The sequence below is a fragment of the Cucurbita maxima genome, unplaced genomic scaffold, assembly GCF_002738345.1.
Source record: "Cucurbita maxima cultivar Rimu unplaced genomic scaffold, Cmax_1.0 Cma_Scf00020, whole genome shotgun sequence".
In the NCBI taxonomy this organism is placed as follows: domain Eukaryota; kingdom Viridiplantae; phylum Streptophyta; class Magnoliopsida; order Cucurbitales; family Cucurbitaceae; genus Cucurbita; species Cucurbita maxima.
The window spans coordinates 2,466,687-2,494,225 of NW_019272036.1; the positions used below are offsets into that span (position 1 = coordinate 2,466,687).

At 37.1% G+C, this 27,539-nt stretch overlaps 4 protein-coding genes across 9 annotated transcripts; 3 read left to right on the forward strand and 1 right to left on the reverse strand.

The window, feature by feature from the left end:
• The first annotated feature begins 414 nt into the window (after positions 1–414).
• Positions 415–6,722, forward strand: LOC111494514 (UDP-D-xylose:L-fucose alpha-1,3-D-xylosyltransferase MGP4-like). Of its 5 annotated transcripts, none has more exons than XM_023144463.1 (6): positions 415–529; positions 1,014–1,493; positions 1,862–2,023; positions 2,938–3,153; positions 4,517–4,767; positions 5,518–5,834. In XM_023144463.1, the coding sequence occupies exons 2-5, from the start codon at positions 1,014–1,016 to the stop codon at positions 4,724–4,726; spliced, it is 1,068 nt and encodes a 355-aa protein (XP_023000231.1). In that variant the 5' UTR covers positions 415–529; the 3' UTR covers positions 4,727–4,767; positions 5,518–5,834. The 5 variants fall into 5 exon arrangements, with proteins under 5 accessions (XP_023000231.1, XP_023000228.1, XP_023000229.1 ...); XM_023144460.1 differs by lacking the exon at positions 5,518–5,834 and adding an exon at positions 6,503–6,722 and having other exon boundaries at positions 416–529; positions 624–1,493; XM_023144461.1 differs by lacking the exon at positions 5,518–5,834 and adding an exon at positions 6,507–6,722 and having other exon boundaries at positions 416–529; positions 624–1,493.
• A 2,319-nt stretch (positions 6,723–9,041) lies between these two features.
• LOC111494552 lies at positions 9,042–16,900 on the forward strand. Its single transcript, XM_023144505.1, has 14 exons — positions 9,042–9,864; positions 10,087–10,173; positions 10,618–10,727; positions 10,836–10,886; positions 11,883–12,054; positions 12,296–12,601; positions 12,676–12,879; positions 14,143–14,628; positions 14,712–14,921; positions 15,073–15,261; positions 15,558–15,721; positions 15,815–15,967; positions 16,047–16,125; positions 16,235–16,900. The coding sequence occupies exons 1-14, from the start codon at positions 9,430–9,432 to the stop codon at positions 16,688–16,690; spliced, it is 3,102 nt and encodes a 1,033-aa protein (XP_023000273.1). The 5' UTR covers positions 9,042–9,429; the 3' UTR covers positions 16,691–16,900.
• Positions 16,901–16,971: 71 nt separating this feature from the next.
• Positions 16,972–21,692, reverse strand: LOC111494551 (BAG family molecular chaperone regulator 6). 2 transcript variants are annotated; one of them, XM_023144504.1, is made up of 4 exons: positions 21,510–21,692; positions 18,827–20,705; positions 17,080–18,666; positions 16,972–17,044 (listed from the first exon to the last, which is right to left on the reverse strand). In XM_023144504.1, the coding sequence occupies exons 2-3, from the start codon at positions 20,603–20,605 to the stop codon at positions 17,089–17,091; spliced, it is 3,357 nt and encodes a 1,118-aa protein (XP_023000272.1). In that variant the 5' UTR covers positions 20,606–20,705; positions 21,510–21,692; the 3' UTR covers positions 16,972–17,044; positions 17,080–17,088. The 2 variants fall into 2 exon arrangements, with proteins under 2 accessions (XP_023000272.1, XP_023000271.1); XM_023144503.1 differs by having other exon boundaries at positions 16,972–18,666.
• Positions 21,693–23,509: 1,817 nt separating this feature from the next.
• Positions 23,510–27,539, forward strand: LOC111494478 (BTB/POZ domain-containing protein POB1). Its single transcript, XM_023144420.1, has 7 exons — positions 23,510–23,670; positions 23,793–24,121; positions 24,974–25,096; positions 25,211–25,326; positions 25,424–25,487; positions 25,600–25,879; positions 26,516–27,539. The coding sequence occupies exons 2-7, from the start codon at positions 23,869–23,871 to the stop codon at positions 27,327–27,329; spliced, it is 1,650 nt and encodes a 549-aa protein (XP_023000188.1). The 5' UTR covers positions 23,510–23,670; positions 23,793–23,868; the 3' UTR covers positions 27,330–27,539.

Genomic DNA, 27,539 nt, shown 5'->3' on the forward strand with positions numbered 1-27,539 from the left:
TTTTTTTTTTTTTTTTTTTTTTAAATATTATATGTGTTTTCGCTAAATTATTTTTTTTTAAATGTCTAATAAATTTTTAAATTTTTTCATACGACTAATTTAAAAAAAAAATCAATAAATTTGTAAGGGTTTATTTATTTATTTATTTTCCTTCCCAATCCTTTTCTATTTTCATGAAAAGGAAATAAATAGCTTGCCATTAAAGCTTTTATAATTATATAAAAATAAAATTTATTATTTAAAAAGAAATTAAGAAAAGAGTAGTTGAAAATTCACACACCATTAAATACCACAAAATATCATATTTTATAATGTTTTAACAAAAATCCAAGACTATTTGCAGAAAACCCCCCACAAAATATCATATTGACATAATTAGTCCACATCTTCTATTTCTTTGCCTAATAGTATTAAGCTAAGAAACTGCTAAAACAGCTCCCCGCCACCGCCACTCTCCATTGTTCTCCCTCTCAGATCCTCACTCTTCAAGCACCAGAGCCCCTGTGGAAGCTCGATTTCCAACGACAAGGTAAATCTTAGTAATTTTGGTTCATGAACTCGTTTTCTTATGGTTATTTTTAGTTTTTGAATTCGTATTCTGAATCATGCCCGAAAAATTTCAGATCATTGATCATTGCGGTTGAATCCGTGGCAATTTCGCATGGTTAAGTTCTTCTGATCTGTTTGCCCACTGCCATTTTTGTTTTGTTTCCTCTCATTGTGATTGATCCGATTATCGGCACAGAAAGTTTGTTAAGATTGGTTTTTAATTGGTTTCTTAAGCTCGAATCTGGCCTTGAGAGTTCAGTTTTCGTACTCCTGATGGAATGGGAGTTCTCATCTGCACTTGATTTGTGTTCATTTCTTGTTTGAATGTTGTTGATTGATTTTGCAATTTGATTCTACGACGAATGATTTGTGGATAGTTCTCATCTTCCTCCTTCTGGCTCAAAGTTTTAGAGATTTACTTGACATCGGCTTCACACTGTTCTGTGTTTTTTTAATGCACGAAGATGCCGTCGATCTTGCACCAAAGACCCATTCATAACCCACTTGCAAATTCGTACCCACTTTCTCCTCGTTCTTCTTCGAGTTCTGAGAGATCCTTTTCCATATTCAGCCCTTTAAATCTGCTTGCTCTGCTTTCTCTTATTGTGATTCTCGGGGTCTTCTTACCTTGGATGAATATACAAGAGAGTATTTTCTCAAGCTCCAAGATCTCGAACGATAAATGGCGAGAATACTCATTGGCTGAAGCTGCGTCGTTCGTCGCTAGGAACGGGACTGTGATTGTTTGCGCTGTGAGCCAACCCTACTTGCCGTTCCTTAATAATTGGTTGATTAGTGTTACTCGGCAGAAGCACCACGAGAAAGTTCTTGTTATTGCAGAGGACTATGCAACGCTCTATAAGGTGAATGAACGATGGCCGGGGCATGCAGTGCTCGTCCCACCAGCTCCTGATGCTCAAACGGCTCATAAATTTGGTTCTCAGGTGTGGTCAGTGACTCCATTATGTGCTTTCATAAATTTTGTTTCTTTATCGTAGGCGTAAATTTATTTATTTTATTTGAAACGAAAAACATGATTGCTTATATAAACATATTCAGTGTTTAGTGTTTGTTGCTTCTCTGTTCAATATCTCATCACATTTAAGATTGCCTGGGCAAAGATGTTTTGTTAATGCAGCACTTGGTCATGAACATTTTCATTCTTGCATGTGTTTTCTAAACATGATGCCACTTGTATTTTTTTCATTTTTTTCTCAATGAAAGCTCAGTTTTTTAAAAATGATAATAATAAAAAATCTTCAGCCAAATTGACTGCCTATGTGAAATGAAAATGATTGTCTTCACTTTTCAGGGATTCTTCAACTTCACGTCCCGAAGACCACGACATCTACTACACATTTTGGAGCTTGGTTATAATGTTATGTACAATGATGTTGATATGGTATGGCTGGCTGATCCATTTCCTTATCTGCAAGGGAAACATGATGTGTACTTCACAGATGACATGGCTGCGGTACATACAACTTTTCCTCTCCCTTTTTTCCCATTTCATCTGACGCAATGTTTGTGGACTTGTGTTGCTTACACTTTCCTTGCGTATAAACTCTAATTTTTTATTTCTTAATCTTTGAGTAAGAAAGATGTGAGATCCCACATCGGTTGTGGAGGAGAATGAAACATTCTTTATAAGGGTGTGGAAACCTCTCCCTAGCAGACGCGTTTCAAAAACCTTGAGAGGAAATCTGAAAGGGAAAGCCCAAGGAGGACAATATCTGCTAGCGGTGGGATTTGGCCGTTACAAATGGTATCAGAGTTAGACACCGGGCGATGTGCCAATGAGGAGGTTGACCCCCGAAGGGGGGGTGGACAAGAGGTGTTGTGCTAGCAAGGATGTTGAGCCCCGAAAGGGGATGGATTGAGGGGTCCCACATCGATTGTTGAAGGGAATGAGTGCCAGCGAGGACACTGGGCCCCGAAGGAGGGTGGATTATGAGATCTCACATCGATTGGGGAGGAGAACGAAACATTCTTTATAAGGGTGTGGAAACCTTTTTCTAGCAGACGCGTTTTAAAAACCTTGAGGGGAAGCCCGAAAGGATTTTTCTAGCCCAAAGAGGACAATATTTGCTAGCGGTGGGCTTGGACCGTTACAAAAAAGAAACATTCATAATAAGTTCGGGAAAAATTTAATGAAAAATGTTGGAGGATTTATCTTCTTGAAATTTCACCTTTGGTTAAACATTTGTATATTTGATAATTTCTTTGATCAATCAATCAAATTGACTGGAAAATGTGGTACTTGTAGATCTCTAGCTTAATATAACTTGAGAAGCGTGGTGACACTAAACTCTCATCTTAAATTTTGATGAAATGTGCATGCATCCTTGTTTGATTAACATAAGGTTATTTGTCCTCGTGCCTTAACAGGTAAAACCTTTGCACCACTCTCATGATTTGCCACCTCCAGGGAAAAAGGGCCGCACTTACATATGCAGCTGCATGATTTTCTTACGCCCCACCAATGGAGCAAAGCTGATCATGAAGAAGTGGATTGATGAACTTAAAGCTCAGCCATGGTCCAAAGCAAAGAAATCAAATGATCAACCTGCTTTCAACTGGGCACTGAATAAAACCGCCGGAGAGGTTTATTTTTCTTGCCTTATAGTTCTTACTATCATATCGTAATTGAGCTGCTTAGACCCCATACGATAACAATTAAGTTTACAAAAATTAGAAAACATTGAAAGGAGAATCAAATTTTCACCATGTAAGAACACAAAAGGAGAGTGTATTATGAAATTATCACAAGATTGTATTTGTTTTTGAGAATCAAAACTTTTCATGAAAATAGTGAAGAGTTACAAAGTATGAACTTCCATTCGATTATAAAGCAAAGATTTTTCTTTGTCATTGAAGATGATATTGTTGCTTTCAAGCCAAAGATCCCAAAAGAAAGCTTTATCGAACTGGAGGAATTTCCTGTTTTTTCCCTAAAAGAGTGGCCGACAAACATAGGAAGTATAGCTCCTTGATATCTAGTGGGCATGCCACTTGCCAATTGAAAGCGAAGAGAATGGAAATCCAGAAATGACCAGCAAAAGAACAGTTGAGAGGATACGGCCTTGGGTCTCCAGATATTTCTAAAAAAGTAAAAAAAAAAAAAAAAGAACAGGGAGAGGGAGCATGTGGGAAGCCATTTTTATGTCTCATCGTGAGTTTATGTTTTCACAGCTAAGCTCACACAAGAAGAACCTCACTTCTTTGGGTATATGCTGTGCGGGGGATTCTCCAAGCTAACTTTGTCGACAATTTTCCTTGAAGAGTGAATGGACTGTGAGCCTGTGAAAACCGAAATGATTCCAATGGCCATACCAGCTTCTTGGGGCTATACAAGGGATGAAAGGGTCCCATATGTTTGTTTTTAGTTTTTAAAAATTAAGCTTGTCCGAAATTGTAAATTTCGTTGTCTAGATTTTTCCCCTTTTAAAAACACATTTTTAGTCTACAGAAAATAAGCTTGTTGAATTGTGTCATGTCCCTCCTCAAAATTTGGTTCATCTCCAAACAGTGTTTTTCCTGGTACTCAGTCCTTTACACACTCCAAATGGGCCCTGGAAATCTTAGACGTTCAAAGGGGACCAAAATTGCAGTGGTAACCGGTAGAAATAGCAATTGTTTCTATATAAGCCTAAAAGTAGAAAACCAAGAACAAGATTGTTATCAAACTGGCCGTAGAGTAGACAATTTTTTTCCCTTTGGTAATCTAGAATCAGAATCAAATTTTCCTTTGAGCTAACAATCTGCCAAGCTGCTGAAACCAATTGATCTAGTAGTTTGTTCGCTCAAGGTTCTGTCACTTGGATTAAATCTCTTAACTATGGCATAAATGCGGGAAGAATTCTTCAGTTTTTGGTCAAGACGAGACGAAATATATTAGATTTTCTCATAAAGAGAGACTATGCAGTTTAGATAACTATCTAAAATTGGCTACAATGATCATATACAGGTGGATCTATACCTGCTGCCGCAGACAGCATTCCCAACAGGTGGACTATACTTCAAGAACCAGTCATGGGTACAGGAAACAAAGGGAATGCATGTTATAATACATAATAATTATATCACAGGTTTTGAAAAGAAGATTAAGCGTTTCCGAGATTTTGACCTGTGGTATGTGGATGATCATACTCTTGAGTCCCCTCTTGGACGAATATGAGAACTTCATAGGTGTCATCACAATTCTTCCTTCAATTCAAGGTACACTCTTTTAGAAATGTGCAGCCTTAACTGCATGTAGTTGAATTTTCCTTCTTCCTGGAAATTTCGTGGTTTTGGACTGCATCTGCCATAACAAATGTCATAAAAAATGTTTTTTCTTTTGCGGTTTGTTTTCATAGTGATTCAATTAGTGGAATGACAATCATGCAACTGCAATGGAAGCCTGCTTTGTTATTGTTTATCAACCTTCTGTTGGAACTATATTTCATTCATTTGTTATCATGACAACAATGTAGCAGCATGTAGCAAGATTTATCATCATCATTCATAGAACATTTTCGATTATTACCAGTATTATTCTGAAAAGTTCACTCTGTCTCATTGATCAAATTCCTTTCAAAATTCTGTTTGTAGAAGTTATTTTACTTAGAACTTTAGTGAGGGCTCTCCATTGGAGAATTTACTTATTCATGACATTCATATATGGTCAAACTTTTAATATGTTACTCGAACTCTTGCAAGAAACTAAAGAAATGGAATGATATTGAAAGACAAAACCAACTCCACTGCCCTTTGATATACTTGGACTCTCCCTTATCTAAGTGCACTTAGGTTTGTACACTCACAATATTGCTCACCTTCATCTATTCTCTTTTCTCATGCTCTTTCTTTTGGCCCTTTTCCCAAATATTTGGAGCATATCTATTCATGCATTTAGTGACCTTTCCATGCTCGTCAGATCTGAAGACTTGGATATCATATTTATTTCTCTTTGTTATACATGATTAGGTAGACGAATATAGCAACAATGAAGGAAAACATGCGTTGATGACGGAGGAGGGAGACAGAAAATTCTGAATATTGAAGTTGAGATTTTCCATTTGGTCTTGGAATGGAAAATGTAGGAAATTCTTGAAATTTTGGTAGTCGTATTCAATTCTTGGGAATAATTCTTCTAAATTCTGTAAGGTTAATTTGTATAACTCATGAACTAGGTGAATGCAACTTGAATCTTATTAGCAGAGGCATCTCTTACTCTTAGATCTCTAAACGATGTTCCCTCCTTTGATTTTAGGAATAACCATGTATGTATAAGTTGTTGATTATGTGTGCTACAATAACCCAAAATTTCTTAATGGTTTTTGCACAAAAATGTCAAGTTCTAACACTATTTTTGGTTGTTTAAATGAGGACGTATACCCCTCTAAATGGAAATTCGAAGCTTAAAAACTAGCATTAGCTAGCGTTTTAAGGTTACGATTATTGCTAAGGAGAAGAAACACAAAAAAGTTTCAAGAAGGAAGAAATCAAGCATGTTCGATTTTAGAAAGTAGAAATAGTGGTAGTTAGGAAGCCTCTAATCTACCAATTTCGAAAGCAGACTACTACCATTATTGATGTCATAATCTATTTTCGCAAGTCTTTGCATGCATTTTAGTCGTTAAATATGAAGTACCATTATCGTGTTCAAAATTTTTGTATGTATTATCAATCTTGTTTTGCATTTGGCTTAGTATTTGGTTTCACTGCACCAATCTATCATCTTTGCTATTTGCTATTTATATTGTTCCCAACCTCACTTATCATGGGTATCGCTCCCGTTGCTATTGATTCTTCTATCGATCATTCTCGTTTTCTCTTATATCAATTGTGACGTCTCAACTATTGGCAGTAGCCTTAGCGGTCTTTATTTTTTGTTTTCAATCAAATGTGTTATGACTTCGTTTGTTCTCTTAGAAATTTCGTTGTCATGTGTTCCTCACTATTTATGTAGGTAGGTGCAGTTGTCATGCATCATTAGCTACCATCAGTAACACGTGCAGTTGTGAGCGAGGAGGAGGGACAAGAGAAGAACTACATTTAACATAGTGGATTTTAGGAGTTGCATGCAAGGATCTCATGTGTTTCAGTCAGACTGGAATGGTTCAATTCATATTAGACGAATTTGATCTTATTAAGTTGATTCGGTCCACCCAAATTTTTTTTTGTTTGGCTAAGGTCAGTGAGCTTATGTGGCCTCATATTTAAACTAGAATTTTATGGATTAAGTGTTTTTTTTTAGGGGTTTTGATTAGGTTTTGGTATGTAACTTCTAAATGGATTAAAAACAAATTTTTTTGTGATTGAACTATGGTAAGATATTTTCTGTCTCGATGACCACTATTTTACATATTTTTTGAATCAATAGATATGTTGTGTGGTTGATTGTGGGTTTCTGTTTTTGATGTACACGATACAAATTCATTGTATTTATGAGACCTCTTGCGTGTTTTGAATGAGATAGTATTTCTCAATAAAATTGTAGCAATTACCTCTCAAGATTATGGGTTAATTGTACCACTACTGGCCCAAGCTCGTTGTCCCACATTTCGATTCCTGGTCTCAGTCTAGTTGGCCAAGGTCTTGGGTCTAGTCTCAAGCTAGCTTGATTGATACTTGTAGGTTTGAAGAGAGGTACGTAGATGCTTGCCACAATCTAGTTGGCCAAAGTTTTGAACGAGATAAAATGCTAGTTGACCCTTTTATTAACGGTCTTACATTCCCTAATCTATTTTATATTTTCTTTGTGAGTATATGTATATCTAACCCCAATAAAAAGGTTACTTTCAATTCTGAACCTTTCAAAATAATTTTCATATAGGAGTAAGAGTGTACATGAGAAACTACTCTCATGTTTTTATCATGCTTCCACGTTATTCAATGGTTATTCAATATATTTACTCTATTGGTAAACTTAGGTTATTTGTTCAAATTTTCAATTTATTAATGAGTTTTGATGGATTTTTTCTCGGGTATATTGAAAATGAATATTAAACAGAAATGTTAATTACATGACTATATATTTAATGTATTAAATAACATTGACTTTCTTGTAATAGAAATAATAAAAAGCAAATTGACTTTGAATACTTTTAGTATATATTATTGGTTGAAATTGATTCTATTTTTGTATTAAAAAAATTTGTTTATTGGAACTTTAAAAGTTAAGTGGCTTATTTTATTATAATTTCTTTTTTAAAAAATAAATTTTAATATTTATTATGCAACCAGATAAATTTTTTCATTTTGAAGTATAAGTCTCGAAATTTCAGTTTCGAAAGATATCATTCGAAGGAGGAAAAGTTAGCCACTACAATCAGGTGAAGAAGAAAGATCGAATCGATTTGGACCTAACCAGCATCCACAAATTGTATTCAAGACGCACAAAAGTAGAGCTTCAGCCTAGACGCACATCTTCAACCCCCGCAAGTGCAATCTATTGGTGGACGCGGTCCCATGAGCGCACGCCTCCAACCTAGTCCCAACGGTTAGATGCAAAATTTCACACATGTGTTCCTATTATATCAATTTTATTAATTGGTCTTTGATTAATTATTTAATTATAATAAATCAATAATAATTTATCAAATATATATTTGACAAAAGAATATTAAATAAATAAAGTACTTATTTACTAAAATAAACCAATAAATAAATAACAATATCTTGAATATAATTAATTAATTAATTAATTTGAATGAATTAACTTATAAAAATGATCTTCAATAATTATAATTACAACAAATTAATTATTTATTAGGATTAGTTTTCACCATCTCATTCATTAATGTATCAATTTTAAATAAAATTAATTGACTCAATTAAAACTATAACTAATATTAATATACTATAACCAGTACAAATTAATTAAATATTCTATTTTTTTAAAAGTTTTTCTATTTTATTAATAAATTATTATAATTATATCATATTTATAATATATCTCACTTAACATAATTCATTTTAGCATATCAGTGTACTATTTACACTTATATAATTTATTTTATTAAAGTCATTTATTTAAGAATAATTATTAAAATTGATGATGAAATAAATTCAATTTTAAGTTACGTGAATGAAAATTAAATTATTTTAATAATCTAACTTGATAAAAATAAAATATTTAACAATAGTTAATATGGAGTTGTGATAACGTTTCTCGCACACTAAACACATTTATTTGATTCACAAACAAGACATTCACATGTTATTGCTAAACATCATTAAAAAAAAATGTTGACCTCTAAATTAACTTCCAATTAAACAACAAGTCTTAAATAAAAAAGGATGTTTGAGCTAAAATTAAGAAACTACGATCAAAACTCAAATTCAAACTTGTTTTTAGAAAAAAAGAAAAAGTATGTAAATCTGTCTAAAAATGGAGTGTTGCAACAGTAGCACTGCTAGAATCTTTCACTTTCATAACTAATTCTGATTTGTTTATTTTTATGTAATCTCAAATTAAAATGCGGAGCCCTATATTTAGCAAATACCCACCATTTTGCAGTAAAATCTTTGAAAATCTTTGATTTTTGAGACCCATTTGGAATTGGATTTGACTCTTGACGACGATGATGACCGCATCCACATCATCTTTTTTCAATCCTCGCTCGTTCTCCTTCACTTGAGCAATTTCACCCTCTCTTTCTGTGTTCACTAGCTCACAAGCATCCTCTACTTTTTGCCCTCAATTTACTGCTTCTACTGCCAAATCCGTCGCAGCCCATTTAAGCAATTGTCGGCGATTTCTGGGTCATTTCTGTTTTGATTCTGAATCTCGAAATTCTCAGGTTTCGGCTGTGAATTTGGTGTTATTTTATGCGATTGATTTTGGGATGTTGAGTTGAGGCGTTTTACTTTACTGTAATTGGATGGAAGCAAATGGGTTCACTGGAAAATGGATTTCCATTGAAGAGAGACCCTTTTCTTCGTTCTTCATCAACTAACAAGGGGGAAAGATACTCCTATTTGCAGAGACCTAGATCGAGATTTTCCCGGTTTTTGCTTTTCCAAAAGTTTGATTACTTGCAATGGATTTGTACTGTGGTTGTGTTCCTTTTCTTTGTGGTTCTTTTTCAAATGTTCTTGCCTGGATCAGTCGTGGAGAAGTCTGAGATTTCTTTTAAAGATGCGAAGAGAAGTTTAGGGGATTTGAAGTTCTTAGAGGAGCTGGGCATGTTGGAATTTGGGGAGGATATTCGATTTGAGCCATCAAAGCTTCTGGAAAAATTTCAAAGGGAATCAAGAGAAACAGGGTTTCAATCTTTGAATAGGACTAGAAATCGTTATGGATATAGGAAACCTCAACTTGCACTGGTGAGTTTGCTACTCAATCCTAGCTATGTTCTTGAATTGTTCAAATCTTTGGGCCTCTTCCATTTATGTTCTTCCGTGGACTGTGAATTCTTCTCTCTAACTTCATGTCTTGTGTAGATTTGACAGTGTTTATGGATTTTGTTCTTCAGTTGAATGTTACTGAATGCATGCCTGATGTTGTTTGATGTTAAAATTCACTTGAATATCATTTTCTCCTTAAAGGTATTTTCAGATCTGTTGGTCGATTCTTATCAAGTGCTGATGGTAACCATTGCATCTGCTCTGCAGGAGATAGGATATGTATTTCAGGTAATTCATTTGTTTTCGCATTGCCTTCTTTAATATCACCTTATATTATGTTGTTTACTCTTGGGAGATTTGTGAGAATATTTAAGGAAATTTGTAAGCATTCTGTATTCTGGAATTTCCCGTTCCATATATCATGAAGCAGCTGATACCGTTGTTCATATGCCTTTAGAAATTTCACACAATTGTTTCTACCTTGATACCGTTGTTCATAAACCTTTAGAAATTTCGCACAATTGTTTCTGCCTTGATACCGTTGTTCGTACACCTTTAGAAATTTCACACAATTGTTTCTGCCTTGATACTGTTTTCTTAACAATGGATGCAAGGCTGCGCTTTCAGTGTAAATAGAAGTCAAGAACTAAGTTTATATCAGTTAAACGATATCTATCATAGAGATTATCTGCACGAGCATATAATTTGATGTCTCAATTGTTTGCTCGACAGGTTTATTCTCTTCAGGGTGGGCCAGTGAGTGATATTTGGAGGCAGATGGGAGTCCCAGTTACTCTAATTCAAACTTGTGATGAGACTGAGGTCATGGTTGATTGGCTAAAGTATGTTAATTCTACTTCAATATTTTGACTTAATGACATTTATCTCTAAAGCGTTCTATTAAATAAAATTTGTATTGTTTCTAATCATGTTTATGATGCTTTTTTCAGCTATGATGGCATACTTATGCACTCTCTTGAAGTGAAAGATATCTATTCCTGGTAAGAATTAGTATAATCCTTTTTTTGGTACCAAGAATAAGTATGGACATTTGATTATCATGATATAGTATATCCTAATTCATAAAAACCTGGAGTATTGTTGCCATTTCGTTAATAGACTTTCTTTGAGTTACATTCAGTAAAGATGGTTTTTTTGAGCTGAGTTTTGGGGCACTCGTTCCCTTCTTCCATCGATGTGGGACCCCCAATCCACCCCCTTTGGAGCCCGGCATCCTTGTTGGCACACTGCCTCGTGTCCACCACGTTTGGGGCTTAGCGTCCTTGCTAGCACATCGCCTGATGTATGGCTCTAATACCATTTGTAACAGCCCAAACCCATGCTAGCAAATATTGTCCTCTTTGGGTTTTTCCTCTTTGGCCCAAACCATTATAATTTCTCTGTCATTAAAGGCTCGACGGCCAGATATTATATTGATGGAGGAGGAAATACCCATTGAAAAAAATATTAGTTATTCCGATATTATATTCATGAAGAAGCTTGATATTTAATAATATCGAACTTTTCCTTGCAACTCTTGGAATTTTGAAGAGAGGAAAATAAATAAGTAAAGAAGAGTCTTGCTCAACACATGTTGATTCAGTAATGAGCGTACCTCAAAAGAAATAGGCTTTCCAAAGATGTTTCGAAACATATCCGTTACTGGATTCCAAACTAATGAAATTCTAGGATTCAAACCGCAACCTTTCCTAAAAACTCGAAAGTACTAAATAGGTTCTTTTTTTTTTTTTTTTTTTGTAATTTTTTACTAAGAAATAAATTTTGTTCATGTATTCCTTAATTTTTATGGTACAGTTTATTTTTTCTTTCTATTTTATTGTTCTTTATTTGCGTTTTTGCCGCTACATTAGTGTTCTTATCCCAAGAATTGCCTATATGTCCATTATCAATCCATCTAATCTTGTACTAATAGTGAACTTATGGCAATATGCGGAAGTCTATTATTTAGTTCAATGAGTAGTGTTGCTTGTTTACAGTTTTCTGCAGGAACCTTTCAAGTCTTTGCCGATTATCTGGACTATCCGTGAAGAAACCCTTGCCTTACGCGCTCAAAACTATGCTTCAAGTGGGTTATTTGATCTTTTAAATGATTGGAAGAGAGTATTCAACCATTCAACTGTTGTTGTCTTTCCCAATTATGTCATGCCGGTAATGGTTTGCTTAACAAGATTAAACACAGGGATGAACCAATTAATTAACCTGCAGAAAAAAAAAAGAAAAAGACTTGTTCACTAAGAAATTTGTTTCTTGTAAATCATCTTTAAAATCATTTCCTAGCAATGCTTGGTTTTTTGACAAAAAACAAGGAAGAAAAAATAATTTCATACATTGTAAACCTGTGATGTAATGAAGTTGTTAATTGGTTTTATTGAATCTAAAATTTCCACAGATGGTCTACTCTACATTTGATAGTGGGAATTTCTTTGTGATTCCGAGTTATCCTCTCGACACATTGGAATCAGAGATTGATATCACCTCTCTGCGTGCGAGGATGGGCTATGCAAATGATGACTTGGTTATTGCCATTGTTGGAAGCCAATTTTTGTATAGGGATATGTGGATGGAACATGCAATGATTTTGCAGGCCATATTACCACTACTTCACGAGTTTTCTTTGGATGAACATTTGAATTCTCATCTCAAGATCTTTGTTCTAAGTGGGGATTCGAAGGGCAACTACACAATGGCTGTTGAGGTGCATGTCAGCTTTGGTTTACATCTCTCATTAATGAATTGCTAGCCTTTATTGACTCGTTTGGTTTTCCTTAGGCCATTGCTCAGAGACTGGAATATCCAAGGAGTATTGTGGAGCATGTTCCCGTCGATTCAGGATCAGACAATGCTCTAAGCATGGCTGATTTTGTTATATATAGTTCCTTTTTGGAAGAACAATCTTTCCCACAGGTTTTGGTGAAGGCCATGGGCATGGGTAAACCTATCATTGCTCCAGATCTTGCCATTATTAGGAAATATGTACGTTTCTAATTTCTTATCGTACAACTCTCTGATACAATGCTAGGGCAGGATGGTACTTATTTCTTATTCATATCTGTTCGGATACGTCATACATTTGTTCTCAATCATTGCTTATGATAAGAAATAATTCATAAATAAGAACCAATATACAACAGAAAGGGGTGACTACAATAATAAACAAAGAAATCATTTAAAAAATTCATTATATAATGATCCTTGGTTCTAACAGTTGGAATTTAGTGTTTGAAGGATATGATTCACGTAGAGAACAAGGTAAAATGTATTTTACCTGTTCTTTCATCCTTTCACACTTGAATGTTTATGGATTGACTTATCATCTGCTCTTTATGTGCTTGACTTGATACTTGTATAATATCTCTCTTCAAGATTCTGTGTTCTCGCTTATATGACATATTTTTTGGTTCCTTGTTGCATCTTCCCACTCTTCTCCCAGTTATCTCGGTGTTCTTGTTAGATCCCACATCGATTGGGGAGGAGAACGAAACACCCTTTTCAATAAGTGTGTGGAAACCTCTCCCTAGCATAAGCGTTTAAAAACCTTGATGGGAAGCCTGAAAGGGAAAGCCCAAAGAGGACAATATCTGCTAGCAATGGGCTTGGGCCGTTACAAATGGTATCAGAGCCAGACACCGGACGATGTGCCAGCGAGGAGGCTGTTCCCCGAAGGGGGTAGACACGAGACGGTGTGCCAGCAAAGACGCTAGTCCCGAAGGGGGATGGATTTGTGGGAGTCCCACATCGATTGGGGAAAGGAACGAGTGCCAGCGAGGACGCTGGGCCATGAAGGGGGTGGATTGTTAGATCCCACATTAGTTAAGGAGGAGAACGAAACACCCTTTATAAGTGTGTGGAAACCTCTACCTAGCAGACACGTTTTAAAAATCTTGAGGGAAGGGAAATTCGAAAGAGGACAATATCTGCTAGCGGTGGGCTTGACCCGTTACCGTTCTTTTAATGAGGGGCTTTTGGAGGATATTTGGAATGTGGCTTAGTATGACTCTTTGTGTTTCTACCACTAAACTGCTTAGGGGTATTTCCGATTTTCGTTTACCAACAATTGGAATTCCTTGTAACTTTTTCCCTTTTTGGCAATCCTTTGAAATGATTGAAGTCTTCTCTGTGTGGCTTCTTCTTTTTGTACTTGCATATTTAATGAAAGATACTTTTTGTTTAAAGAAAATATTTATCATGCGTGAAAATTCTGGACAAACTACTGACTACACTGGCAATAACAACTAGGTTGATGACAGGGTAAATGGCTATTTGTTCCCCAAGGGAAATTTCTATGTGCTTTCCCAAATTATTATGCAAATGGTCTCGAAAGGGAGATTATCGCCACTGGCTCGCAGTATTGCTTCGATTGGAAGAGGCACTGTGAAAAATCTGATGGTTACAGAAACTGTGGAGGGATATGCCTCACTACTTGATGCTGTTCTTAAGCTTCCATCAGAAGCTGCACCAGCTAAGAAAGTTGCTGAAATCCCTTCCCAACTGAAAGAAAAATGGCAGTGGAAGTTATTTGAAGGGGTATCAAATTTGACCATCCTGAACAGAAACGAAAGAAGCTTCACGATTTTAGATGAATTTGAGAAGCACTGGAACCATTCTAAAAAACCGAAGCCTTCTAGTCTTGTTGCTTTTAGTGAGTCGTTTGTATACGATATATGGGAGGAGGAAAAACATACGGTGACGTCTAATATCAAAAGAAGAAGAGAGGAAGAAGAGGTAAGATTTTAAGCAGCACATCCTGGCTCTCTATAATTTTTAGAGATTTTTTTCTTATTATCATTGTTACTTGAATTTGACAGATTGAAGATAGAACGGAACAACCTCATACCACATGGGAGGACGTTTATCGAAGCGCTAAGAGAGCTGATAGGTCTAAGAATGATTTGCATGAGAGGGATGAAGGGGAGCTTGAAAGGACAGGACAGCCATTATGCATTTATGAACCTTATTTTGGGGAAGGAGTTTGGCCTTTCCTGCACCGTTGTTCTCTTTACCGTGGAATTGGGCTGGTGCGTAAAAATTTTCTCGTCGTCTTGTTTTCTCAGTTCTGCTTGATTGTTTGGTTCGAATATAAACGAAAATGGCTTCTTATTGTATCTATGTTTGCAAGATTCGTTGTCGTTACCATCTGAATGTCGATGTTGAACGTAATTCTTGCAGTCTAGTAAAGGCAGGCGACCTGGGGTAGATGATATCGATGCACCTTCACGGCTTCCACTTCTCAATAACCCATACTACCGTAATGTACTTGGCGAATACGGAGCCTTCTTTGCAATTGCTAACCGGGTTGACCGCATACACAAGAATGCTTGGATCGGTTTTCAATCTTGGAGAGCAACAGCCAGGAATGTATGTGACGTCTCTCTATCCATATTTTCTCTGAAGTTTCTTTCTTGAACTCACTATTATATTTCTTCTGAAAATAAGAAACAAACCACTTGAACTTTAAACAACTGGTAAGTTCTGTGTCCATGCATTAGGTTTCTAGCTTGGCTGCTATGACATGATCTTTAGATTATTTTCACAAACGTAAACGCTTAGACTATTCGATAAAGGATTACAAAACTATATCAGCATATACTTACCGTTATCATTTCCGTGCGAAGAAACACCCTTTTATCTAACTGATGGTGTGCTTTGAATAGGTATCACTGTCAAAAATTGCTGAAAGTTCATTATTAGCTGCAATTCAAACCCGAAGGCATGGAGATGCACTTTACTTTTGGGCGCGCATGGACTCGGATCCAAGAAACCCGCGCCAGCTTGATTTTTGGTCATTTTGTGATTCTATAAATGCTGGAAATTGCAAGTAAGACCTGAAAACATATGTACAGGAACATCTGAACTCTCATTATACAATCTTCTAATATCAATTCTTTGCCTATGCCCCTTTCGGTAATAGGTTTGCTTTCTCCGAGTCATTGAAGACGATGTTCGGTATAAAAGGTGATCAGGAATTTTTACCGCCCATGCCTGGGGACGGTTCTACATGGTCCGCCATGCAGAGCTGGGCTCTGCCAACCAGATCTTTTCTAGAATTTGTCATGTTTTCGAGGTTCGGAAGAGATCTTGTACCCTATTTATAGCACTCTTGCTTAAGAGTTCCCATTCTTGAGTTTTCTTTTTGTCTGCAGAATGTTTGTTGATGCCCTGGATGCGCAATTTTACGACGAACACCATTCAAGTGGACGATGTTACTTGAGTTTGTCCAAAGTAAATTCCCTCTTCTTTTAGTTTTTCACATGTGAACATCGAGCTCGCCCTCGGTTTGTGCATTTGTATTGTTTTGTTGTAAATGCTAGAGTTGTGTACTTTTTCACAGGACAAGCACTGCTACTCCAGGCTGCTAGAACTCCTCGTAAACGTTTGGGCGTACCACAGTGCAAGGCGTATAGTGTATGTTAACCCTGAGACTGGTGCAATGCAAGAACAACACAAGTTCGATATACGAAGAGGTCAAATGTGGATCAAATGGTTTTCATACGACATGCTAAAGAACATGGATGAAGACTTGGGAGAGGAAGCAGATACCGACCACCCCACAAGACGGTGGTTATGGCCATCGACAGGTGAGGTTTTCTGGCAAGGTATGTACGAGAGAGAGAAGAATTTACGAGATCGGCAGAAAGAGAACAGAAAGAAAAAGAGCAAAGCTAAACTAGACAGAATGAGACACAGAAGACACCAAAAGGTGATAGGGAAGTATGTAAAGCCTCCACCAGAGATGGAAAATTCAACCACAACAATTAGTACAGAAACTATTTTGAAAACTAGTTAACTTAAGTAGAGCCTAGTCTTAAATTCATTTCATTTTTAACATCTTCATGTATTTTTTTTTTCCTCTAATTTTTTCTGGAAGGATGTCTTCATGTTCTTTTTTCTTTTATTTTATCCTTTGTTCAAATGGTCTTGTTATTATGTAAAACATCCTTCTTGATTGGTGCTATTGTATGTTCACCCACATGTATTATATATTTCTATTTGTGTTAAGAGTCCATAGAAAAAATAACCCAGCCCATCCCAAACGAGTTCCCAATAGACTACTATTAAGAACGATCATGATCATGGGCAACATAGATGCATTTTATTTTTATGAGAAACAAATATACAACGAGATGAAATATATTACAAAAAGGATTCCATCACAAACATGCATAATGCAGATCGCAGATCCCTTCAAGCCTTAATCCGACCATTCAACATATGCTGTCTTGGCATAGATAAGCCACATCCTCGCCTTTGTGTCTTCTTCCTTGCCAGCCTTTTTTCCAAGTCCTTCACTCTTCCGCTCAGTTTTGATATGATGGCCATCTGTTCTTTGCCAGCCTCCATCAACTTCTCCACCATCTCTCTCATTTTCTCATTTTCTTCCACTAGTTTCTTATCCATCTCCTTTTCAGTACCCAAATCAAGCTTATTCGGGTCTGCCGAAGAAGGCAGTGACCCTTCACCCATCTGAATAGAAGGGCCATCGAGAGTTGCTTCATCAGCAGCATGTATCTCGTTAGGCTCATTGTCTAACTTGCTGGATAGCACAGGATCAATTACAAGTGGCTCGTGCAGCATGTCTTCCGCCATTTTAGTTTCCTCATCAGCAGTTCGTTGTTCATTTTCCTCGTTTACTATTTCGTTTTGGACGTTCTGATTGTGGTAGGATTTTGATAGTTCCTCTGGCAAATCTGCAGATTCATCACATGCTCGTCTAGCCGGGTCTTTTAACTGGCTGGATGGCACAAGCTCATCCATTGTCTGTTGTTTGTTTCCCTCGGTTACCAACTTGTTTTGGATGTTCGGGTCGTCGTCGTTGGAGTTCAATTCTTCCCCTGGCAATTCTGCAGATTCATCAGATGCTCCTTCGTTTTCATTTTCGTGTTCTGTATAACCCAAATACTCCCTATTCTGCTCAGAGCCGACACATGAGACATGACAGTCCTCCTCACCCTCAGGATGCTTCACATTAGAAGTTCCATCACTACTTAGTTCAACTTCCAAATCACGTGCATTCTCTTCAGTCTCTGACACCTCTCCCCTTATCTCAAGTTGCTCAAGCTTGGCAGCTTCGAAATTATTTGGATTGGTGTCCTCTCTCATTGGAAGTTCCACATCTGCAGCCAACTGATCTTCAGTTTGTCCATTTTCAGCAGCTGCAGAAATATTAATCTTGTCAAGAACTTGAGGTGTTAGTCCTGTTTGTGCTCCCACTTGATCATCACAGACAGACATCGAAGCATCAACCTGCAAAGAATCTTCTGCAGGACGAGTATCTCCAAAAGAATATGTTTGATGGTTTACAGCTTCTTTTTGCCTGTCCGCTTGAAGAACTTCCCCTACTTTTTGCTCAGCATCAGTCAACAACTCCACGTTCTGTTCCATCTCAACCTTTGATTCAGCCTCTTCACCCTCAAAATGCTTGGATAAGTCATGAGATGACAATTCAGAAATATCTTCATTTTGAACTTCAGATTCTTTTACTTCTACAAGTTGCTCTGCTTCGTGTTCCTTCATGTTCTCATCGTTTACTTCCGGCAACTCGCTATTTCCATCCCCAGTTGGCTTCTGATGTTCTTTGTGTTGCTCTTCCTCTTTTATTTCATGATAAGTTTCTGTATCAAAATGTTCAGCATGTTTTTCCACGGCGGCTTCCTGTACTACTTCTGTAGGCTTGTTAATCACCATGCAGTCAAGTTTCTCCTGAAGCGCTACAAGTTCTTTCGCCAAAGACTTCCGGAACTCCCTTACACTTGGATACAGACCCTTTTCAATGCAAAATTTAAGAAAACAACTTAGGATAGCCTTCAAATCAACATTTTATAAATTTTGAAGTAGTAAGAGTTCCAGATCCTACTTGTACTCTTTTTTCTTTTCAAAAAGGGACAAAAGTAGAAAAGGAAAGGGTCGAGCAGAAGACAAATACCTGTATGGTGTCAAGTTGTAGCAACAGTCCCATTATCATTTCTCCAACAAACACTCTTTCTCTCTCATCTTGAGGAGGAGCCAATTCCAAAGCATTCACACGATTTTGAACCTCCATGACCTGTTGACGAACTTCAGCAAGTTGCCTCATCTTTTTCAGAAGCTCCCCTTTCCTAACTTCATAACCACGGTAGGCTGCCTGAATGAGCACGGCAGCTTCATCATCCGATAAGTTAGGCTTCTCATTTTTCCCTTCTTCCTGAACTATGTCCCCTGAACTTACCTCCGACCCTTCATCCACATTCTTTTCAGTAGGTGCTTGGTCTATTGTTCTGTCCTTCTCCCCCTGTTCTTCTGTCCCTTCCTTGCAGAGCTTGTCAAGAACCTTCCCTTGAGACTGCGTTGTCGAGCTTAATGGCTCTCCATTTCTAGAGATATTTTCTTTATTTCCATGATTACCATCACGGCTGTCATGGGTAACCTCAACTTCCTTAATGATCTTCTCGCTGTTTGACTCTGCTATAGCGCTATTGATCTTTGAATCTAATTGAGTGTTTTCCTTAACATCGGACAGTTTGGAAGGACTCTGCAACCTCGAACTGCCATTGCCATTCTTCTTCTTCGGAAGAGGATCCACTCTGAGACAAACAGGAGGCAATCTTGATTTCTTTGGCGAGGTTGCTTTCTGTCCTTTAACATTATCTTTAGATGACTCCCTTACCTCGTTTTCTTTAGCAGTCTCCACCGCAATGCATCTCCTTTCTTTCTTTTTGTTGGTGTCATCAATCTTATGCTTCACATCCGTTTCCGGAATATTGCTCTGATTTATGGTCTTCACAACTTCAGGACCTTCACTTGTTGCATCATTTTTCTGCAAGATATTCGTTGGTACCAACTTCCCAACATTAGAAGGCTCTTCAGTGTATTTTGTAGGAGCATCCTTATTTTGGACGTCCTTTCCAGCCCTCTCCTCTCTACCAAAAGTAGGCATCCAAATAAGAGGAAATGGGAACTCTTTTTTTCCATCCTCCGGTTGATTATTTTGCACACTTCGAGTCCCCATGCCTACTGCATCAGGAAACCATGACCCTAGGCGACTCAAATCAGACAAAGGCCAGCCATGCCAGAACTTTGGATCCAAATTCTTCGTCGAATTCAGACCATGGCGTTCCTTCTCCTGCTTCATGGCTCCAGTTTCAGAAGGTTCTTTCCCTTTTTCACTCCCCACATAGTCAGGTGGAATCCACACAAATGGGGATTGGTTATTTCCTAATTGAAATGGAACCATCGACCCCTTTCTTTGATTGTCCGGTTTCTCCTCCTCAATCTTCACACATCTATCTTCCTCCTGCTTCTGCCCACACAAGCTATTAGGACAGCCACAACAGTGATGATTCCTCATCACGTTCTTGTCAAACTCATACCTAGGCTGCTCTACATTATAATGCATGGGAGGAACATATTGGACGTAATACGGTTCCGGGCACGGTGGGTAACTGCCATAGCAATGCATATCCTGATGGGGTGGAACAGGAAGGTACGGTGGTCTGAAATTATAGTAACCAGGGAAAAAATTACCATCATTACAGCAGGAAGGTGGCATTGGGTAGCCATAATGGCAATAGTTATGCCCAGAATCATGAGGAGGCATACATGATTTAGCTGGATCCATCATCGTGTAAGATGGGACACTTCCCATATTCGGATACTGATATGGATTGACAGGCATTCGATTCTTCTGGAACGGCTGTGAGTCCATGTACCTGAACATGGGAATCATTTCCTCTAGCTGATCTGAAGCCCACAAAAAGATGCAATAGGCTTAAAGGAAAAGCGGTGAGCTTGTTTGGCTCAGACAATTCTTGGGATCTTTGTAATTCCTGTTGAGAGTATCATCAAATCACATTGTAAGAGACAGACAGTGAATGCGCAGGCAACAGAGATATTACGCAACAAACATCATCTATACGATGCAGAAGATCGTCTCTTCGATTATATTGCCATTACTGTCATAAGAACAGAACAGGGAAGAGTAACCTTTTAGATAATTTCGTCCCATTTTCAATTTTATCAATTGAAATACCAAACTAGGATGGGTACTACAAACTTGCAATATAATACTCCTCAAGACACGATACAAAATTCAACTAATGAAATACCAATTTATGTCACAAAAATGACCAAAACCAATCATAAGAAAACTCAAACCTAGCCACAGAATCAAGTAATAAATTCTAAAATGGCTAAATCCAACAGTCGAATCATAGTTACAAATATATGAAAAATGATAACTAAGCTAAACCAACTTGAACAAAGTTCAAAGAAATATATCCTCCACAAAAAGATTAAAAGGTCGTACTTAAATTGCAGCACTATTCAACCTCAGAGTTCAAAAGGATAAAATAAGCTGTTTACAGGTAAAATCCACACATTATGGGTAAGAATTCTTCCCAAGAAAATAATGAGAGAACATAACACCGAAGAATCATACATAAACAGAATCATAATACCATCTCAAATTGCAGAATAAGGCTTCATAAGATATCGAATCCTAGTTAGTATTCGGATCACTCAAAGCCCCGATTCAAGTTCCACATTCTACATTTACCATTCAGACCACTAAGAACATTCAATTAAAATTCAGAAAGGCAAGAGAATATGAAGAAGATATCATGAAAACTCACCTAGGATGCGATTTCTCGAACAAAAAAGAACAAAATCCAACCAATCGGTTCCGACACAATCCAGATGACTTAATAGATATCGGCGCAAAAACGGTCCACCAACCCAGAAAACGGAGATTCAAGTTCTTTTTGTCGCTTTTAGATCGATCCAAGCTACTCGGCGATAATAGATTTGATGATTTTGTAAAAATCTGCGCCATTTTATACGTCGAATTGGAAGAACGTCTCCGGTGTCTTCGAGATTGTTCTGGTGTTTCCGGCCGGAAATATCTGGAGTCTGAAATCCCACGTGTATGATGACGTGTCGAAATTTTGGTACGTTGAAGGTTCTCGTTCGCGAGTACGGAGTTTTCTAGACTCAAATTTTATTTTTTAATTCTTTTAATTTTAATTTTAAATCTAATTAAAATTATCCTAAATTATTTATTGAAATAACTAATACCAATTAACAAAAATAATCTTTGTTTTTTTTATTATTCAATATTTTCAAAATCCAAGATAAAATTTTGGAAACTAAAAAAAATAGTTCTATTTTTTAAAATTTGATTACAAATTTAAATATTTTTGGGTAAAAAAATGGTCAGAAAACAAACGCAACAAATACCGCGTTAAATAAGAGAACTGTGTCTTATGTTGTGCTAAGTATTGTGGCAATAGAAAAGAGACAAACATAACCATGATACTAAGCTAATCCATTTAAATTTTACTTGAGTTTCCAAATCTTAATGGGTCCTACATCAAATTTTATTCATTAATTATAGGTCACTTTACTATAGATCTAAGTTAGGTTTATGAATATAACCATTATAAACAAGCGGGCCTTTCACGTTGTTAGTAATTAATTACTGTTGGGTCAAAAGTGCGTTTGACCCTAGTAATTATATCTTATACCTAAAGTATCATTGATAATCTAATGAACAATTTGTTTATGATCAAAGCATAAACTAAGTCCGCTCAAACTAATTAGAGGGTGAGGCCCATGGTCCAATTTGTACTTACGGTGATAGAGTGAAATTCATCTCATGAAATTGCGTTCCCAACTCCTTATTTGGTCAAGTCCACAAAATGGTAGGTTTTGTTGGATGATGAAAGTCCCACATCGGTTAATTTAGGGAATGATCATGGGTTTATAATCTAAGAATACACTCTCCATTGGTATGAGGCCTTTTGGGAAGCCCAAAGCAAAACCATGAGAGCTTATGCTCAAAGTGGACAATATCATACCATTGTGGACAGTCGTGTTCGTCTAACATGGTATTAGAGCCATGCCCTAAACTTAGCCGTGTCAATAGATTGACAAATCCTTAAATATCGAACAAAGGACTCCAAAAGGAGTCAAGCCTCCTCGAAGGTACGAAGGCAGTAAAAAATGACTAAGACTCCAAAGGAGTCGAGCCTCGATTAAGGGGAGGTGTTGGATGATGAAAGTCCTACATCGGTTAATTTAGGGAATGGTCATGGGTTTTTATGCTCAAAGTGGACAATATCATACCATTGTGGAGAGTCGTGTTCGTCTAACAGGTTTAATGAATCATTACGAGGAGTGGCAGAGACAGTCTTGTTGAGGTGGATGTTTGGGTTGTCAATTTGTAGGAGGTAGGAGATGACCCAATCCAAACATCCACCTCAAGGAGACCGCTAAAATGGACATTTTCTCCTTCGGAGAAATCAACATTTGACTTGGTCTTTCTTTGGGTACTCCAAATAAATCCCAATTTTTCTTATTATTTTAAAACCTTTTATAAAATATTGATTTTTCTTTCCATTTAAAATTAATATAAAACAAGTGATTTAATATTTAAATCATATAAAAATTAGTATTAAAAATTTATAAATCCAAGTATATATAAATTTCAGCCACTTCCTATCGACTATTTTTGGGTAATGGTTTAATTTTAAAAATTTAAATAATAGAAATTTTTGACCAAATAATTGAATGGAAATTAAAAGTAATAATAATAATAAAAAAAAAAAAAAAATGGAAATAGTTTTATTAGGTATCATTCATTTCTGGTAAAGTCAGTCATGAGCGGCGGGGTGATAAAATTAACAAACGAACGGAAGCAGGACGGATATGGAAACGAGGGTTTTGGTTTTCAACCCAACCTCTCTCACACGGCGAAATGATTTGGCTTCTTCCTACGAATCTCTCTCTTCCAATGTATAAATTCTTAACTCTTCCACCTCAATTTCTGATTGTTTCTTCTTCTTCTTCTTCTTCTTCTGCTTCTTCTTCTTCCATATTGTTCTTACCCTTTCTACCCGCTTCTGCTGAGATTTTAGGGCTTTCGAGATCAAGGTCGTCTTCAATTGCATCTGGGTTCGTGTTGAGTGATTGTTTTGTTTGTTTGGACCAAAGATGAAAGATTCCAACACTGATTTGTTCGACCCTAGAGCGGCGATTGGCTCCGATTATGTGCTCGGTGCTTCCACTTCGTCTCGGGATTCTGATTTTGGATTCGCTTTTGACGACAGTAACTTCTCCGATCGCATACTGAGGATTGAGATCGTCGGCGTGTCCGATGAAACGGAGCCGGATTTTGGTGGGTGCAGCAGTGTCGTCGATTGGGCTCGCCGAAAGAGGAGGAAAGAAGAAAAGAAAACGGAAAATGGTGAGTCATACTCAACTATTTTTGTTTCTCTTTTCGGGGTTTCGAGTATAACTTTTGTCTATATTTAGATAATTTCAAATTTCCGTTGGATTAATGTAGCTAGCTCCATCACCGACTCTGGTTTATGAGGAACCTTACAGAATTCGGGGTTTTTTTTTCTTGTCTAAAACTAATTGTTGTTTTAGCGCCGTTTCTTCTGAATCACTAGAGCATGTTAACTCATATCCATCTGGGTTTATGGATGTTTTTCTTATCTCTGGGCTATGAATTCGTAGAAAGTTAGTTTTAGAATTCAGAATCGGTTACATGAGTTTCCTCTCGAGGCACTTTAAGCTGAGAACGAAAGGGGAAATGTACAAATTTAAAGTCTACGTTCTGAACTCTGAATCAGAATCTTCTGTACGTCGAGTTCCAGATTTTAGTAAGATCCTTTTATTTATTTTATATTCTTGTGCAAAGAACGCTTATTTTGGTTTTTTTCCAGCTGCCATAAATAGCAAATTGCTCATACCTTACAACCTTTCATGCAGAGTTTCTAATATTAATATGTTGATATTAAATGGTTCCAATGGTCGATCTTTCCTGAAAGAATAGATAAAAACGGTGGTAATGGGTTACTTAGATTACAGTTGCTGATGGAAAATGTGAAATTTTTATGCAATGTCATTGTGTCTGTATAAAATAGTGGAACCTCGAGAGATCAATTATGTTTTCAGTTTGCAGAATTTTCATTTTGTTCCAATATTTATTTCGGTGGGTTCTTGATTGTTGATGGTGTAACTTTTCTTTTGACAGCTTCTTGCACGGAAAAGTTCACCGGAAAAATTAATTCCTTTTTCTTGTTTTATTCAGCTCTGGATCTCAGTAAATGCCCAGAGCAGCAAGTTGTAACCTGTGAAGAGCCCGATATGGTAGATATCTTGTCCGAAAATCCAGATGAGGGACCTGTGGCAATGGTTGAAGAATCACTATCAGGTAATGACGGAGAAGTCCAATCAGAAAGATCTGTGGACAAATAAAAAGTTCATATGGTCAGGTTTTTATCTGAATTTCGAACGTTGTGTTTGATTCATGAAAATATTGTTGTAGGTGATGAAGCTGCAAGTTGCAATGATTTAAATTTGGATTCTTCTAGTGTGGTGAGGGTGAAGACTTTGCATATTAGCTCTCCTATTTTGGCGGCCAAAAGCCCATTCTTCTATAAGGTAAAGGTCAATAGTCTTTATTGATATTGTTCCATAACTATCACCCCCAACAATCCCAAGAATGTTCATTTTCTCACGCTATCTTGTAAACTTGTAGCTGTTCTCAAATGGCATGAAAGAATCAGATGAACGACGTGTGACCTTACGGATCAATGCCTCTGGTAAGAAATAGCATATGAAATTTCTTTCCAAATGAAAACTGTTGAATGATTGTTTCTGGCTGTGTTATAGAGAGAACTGACTTGCTATATTATGTCCTTTTACTTGGAACAGAGGAAGCTGCTCTCATGGAGTTGTTGAACTTTATGTACAGCAATAGCCTGTCTGTTACCACCGCTCCTGCGTTATTGGATGTGCTAATGGCTGCTGATAAATATGAGGTTTCTTCATGCATGAGGTATTGCAGTAGACAATTGCGAACTTTGAGTATGACACCGGAGTCTGCACTGCTCTTTTTGGAGCTTCCTTCCAGTGTTCTAATGGCTGAAGCCGTTCAATCACTGACTGATACAGCAAAACAGTACCTTGCGGCTCGTTATAAAGACATAACTAAGTAAGTTCACATCTCACATGAAGATCAAAATTTTATTTCTAATTTTCTTTTTCTTGGTCTTTTGTGTTCTATAATCTATATTATGTTAATCTAGATTGAAGAAAACAAGAAACTTACCACTTCAACGTTCATCCTGTTGATTCTGCTATAGATTTTTTTCCCAAGAAACAAATAATAATTTAAAGAAAGAAGGATCAAACAAAAGGGGATCTGAGATATCCCCTGAGGGTTTCAAAAAATACTCCCAATTAGGCAAAATATGTACGAGATCGTAATTACTAAAAGAATTTAATATTAGAAATAGAACACCAGATGGTGGGAAAGAGCTTATTAGTAGAATCCCATAGGCCAGCACTGCTGGTCATCTTCTCTTTGAATAATCTTTGGTTCCCCTCGAGTCACACCTTCCAAAGAAGTACCACAATGGCATTGGTCCTTTGTTGCTCTGCTCTTGCTAGCAATAGCTAGCTAATAAAATAAGAACAAGACATGCATGACATGTATTGCCATCAATAGTTCGTCACATTGACGATTTGCTGCGATAAATATTCCAAGCCATGTTTCCTAAACTGTTTAGTCAAGGGATCCTGCTATCTTAAATGCTATAATGACGATAATGTAATGTGTGTATGTCAGGTTCCAAGAAGAGATATTGCTGTTTCCCCTTTCTGGAATAGAGGCAATATTATCCAGTAATGATCTTCAAGTAGCATCAGAGGATGCAGTATTTGACTTTGTTTTAAAGTGGGCAAGGTCGCACTATTCTTCGTTAGAGGAACGACGAGAAGTCCTTGGTACTCGTCTTGCTAAATTCATTCGCTTCCCCTACATGTCCTGCCGGAAGCTGAAGAAGGTATTGACATGTAATGACTTTGATCATGAGGCTGCTTCGAAACTTGTGCTCGAGGCACTGTTTTTCAAGGCAGATGTTCCTCACAGGCAGAGAGCCTTGATTAGCGATGAGTCTACTTCCTCGAACCGTCGCTTTGTCGAGAGGACGTACAAGTATAGGCCAGTTAAGATCATTGAACTGGAGCTCCCTCGACAACAGTGTGTGGTATACCTGGACTTGAAACGAGAAGAATGTACAAGTTTATTCCCATCTGGACGAATATACTCTCAAGCATTTCACTTGGGAGGGCAAGGATTCTTCTTGTCTGCTCATTGCAACATGGACCAGCAGAGTTCATTCCATTGCTTTGGATTGTTTCTGGGGATGCAGGAGAAAGGGTCTGTGTCTTTTGCTGTGGATTACGAATTTTCAGCAAGATCGAAGCCGAGCGAAGAGTTTCTGAGTAAATACAAGGGGAACTACACGTTTACAGGTGGGAAAGCAGTTGGGTACAGAAACTTGTTTGGTATACCATGGACTTCGTTCACGGCTGAAGATAGTATTTACTTCATAAATGGGATCCTTCATCTAAGGGCAGAGCTGACGATCAAGCCATAGCTTTTCTTTTTTGTGTTGCTTCCCATAATTTCTATGTCAAAGCTCAAAAGATTGAAGGACTTCTTTTCATGCTGACACTCTCTGTGTAGTAATAGTAGTAGTCAGTCCTTTTAGCTATTTTCTCAATGGCAGGAAAAGAAGACATTGTAGTTGAATAGGTTCCAATTGTTATGCTCAATTCTAACTTCTTTCTTAGCTCTTCCTTTTTCA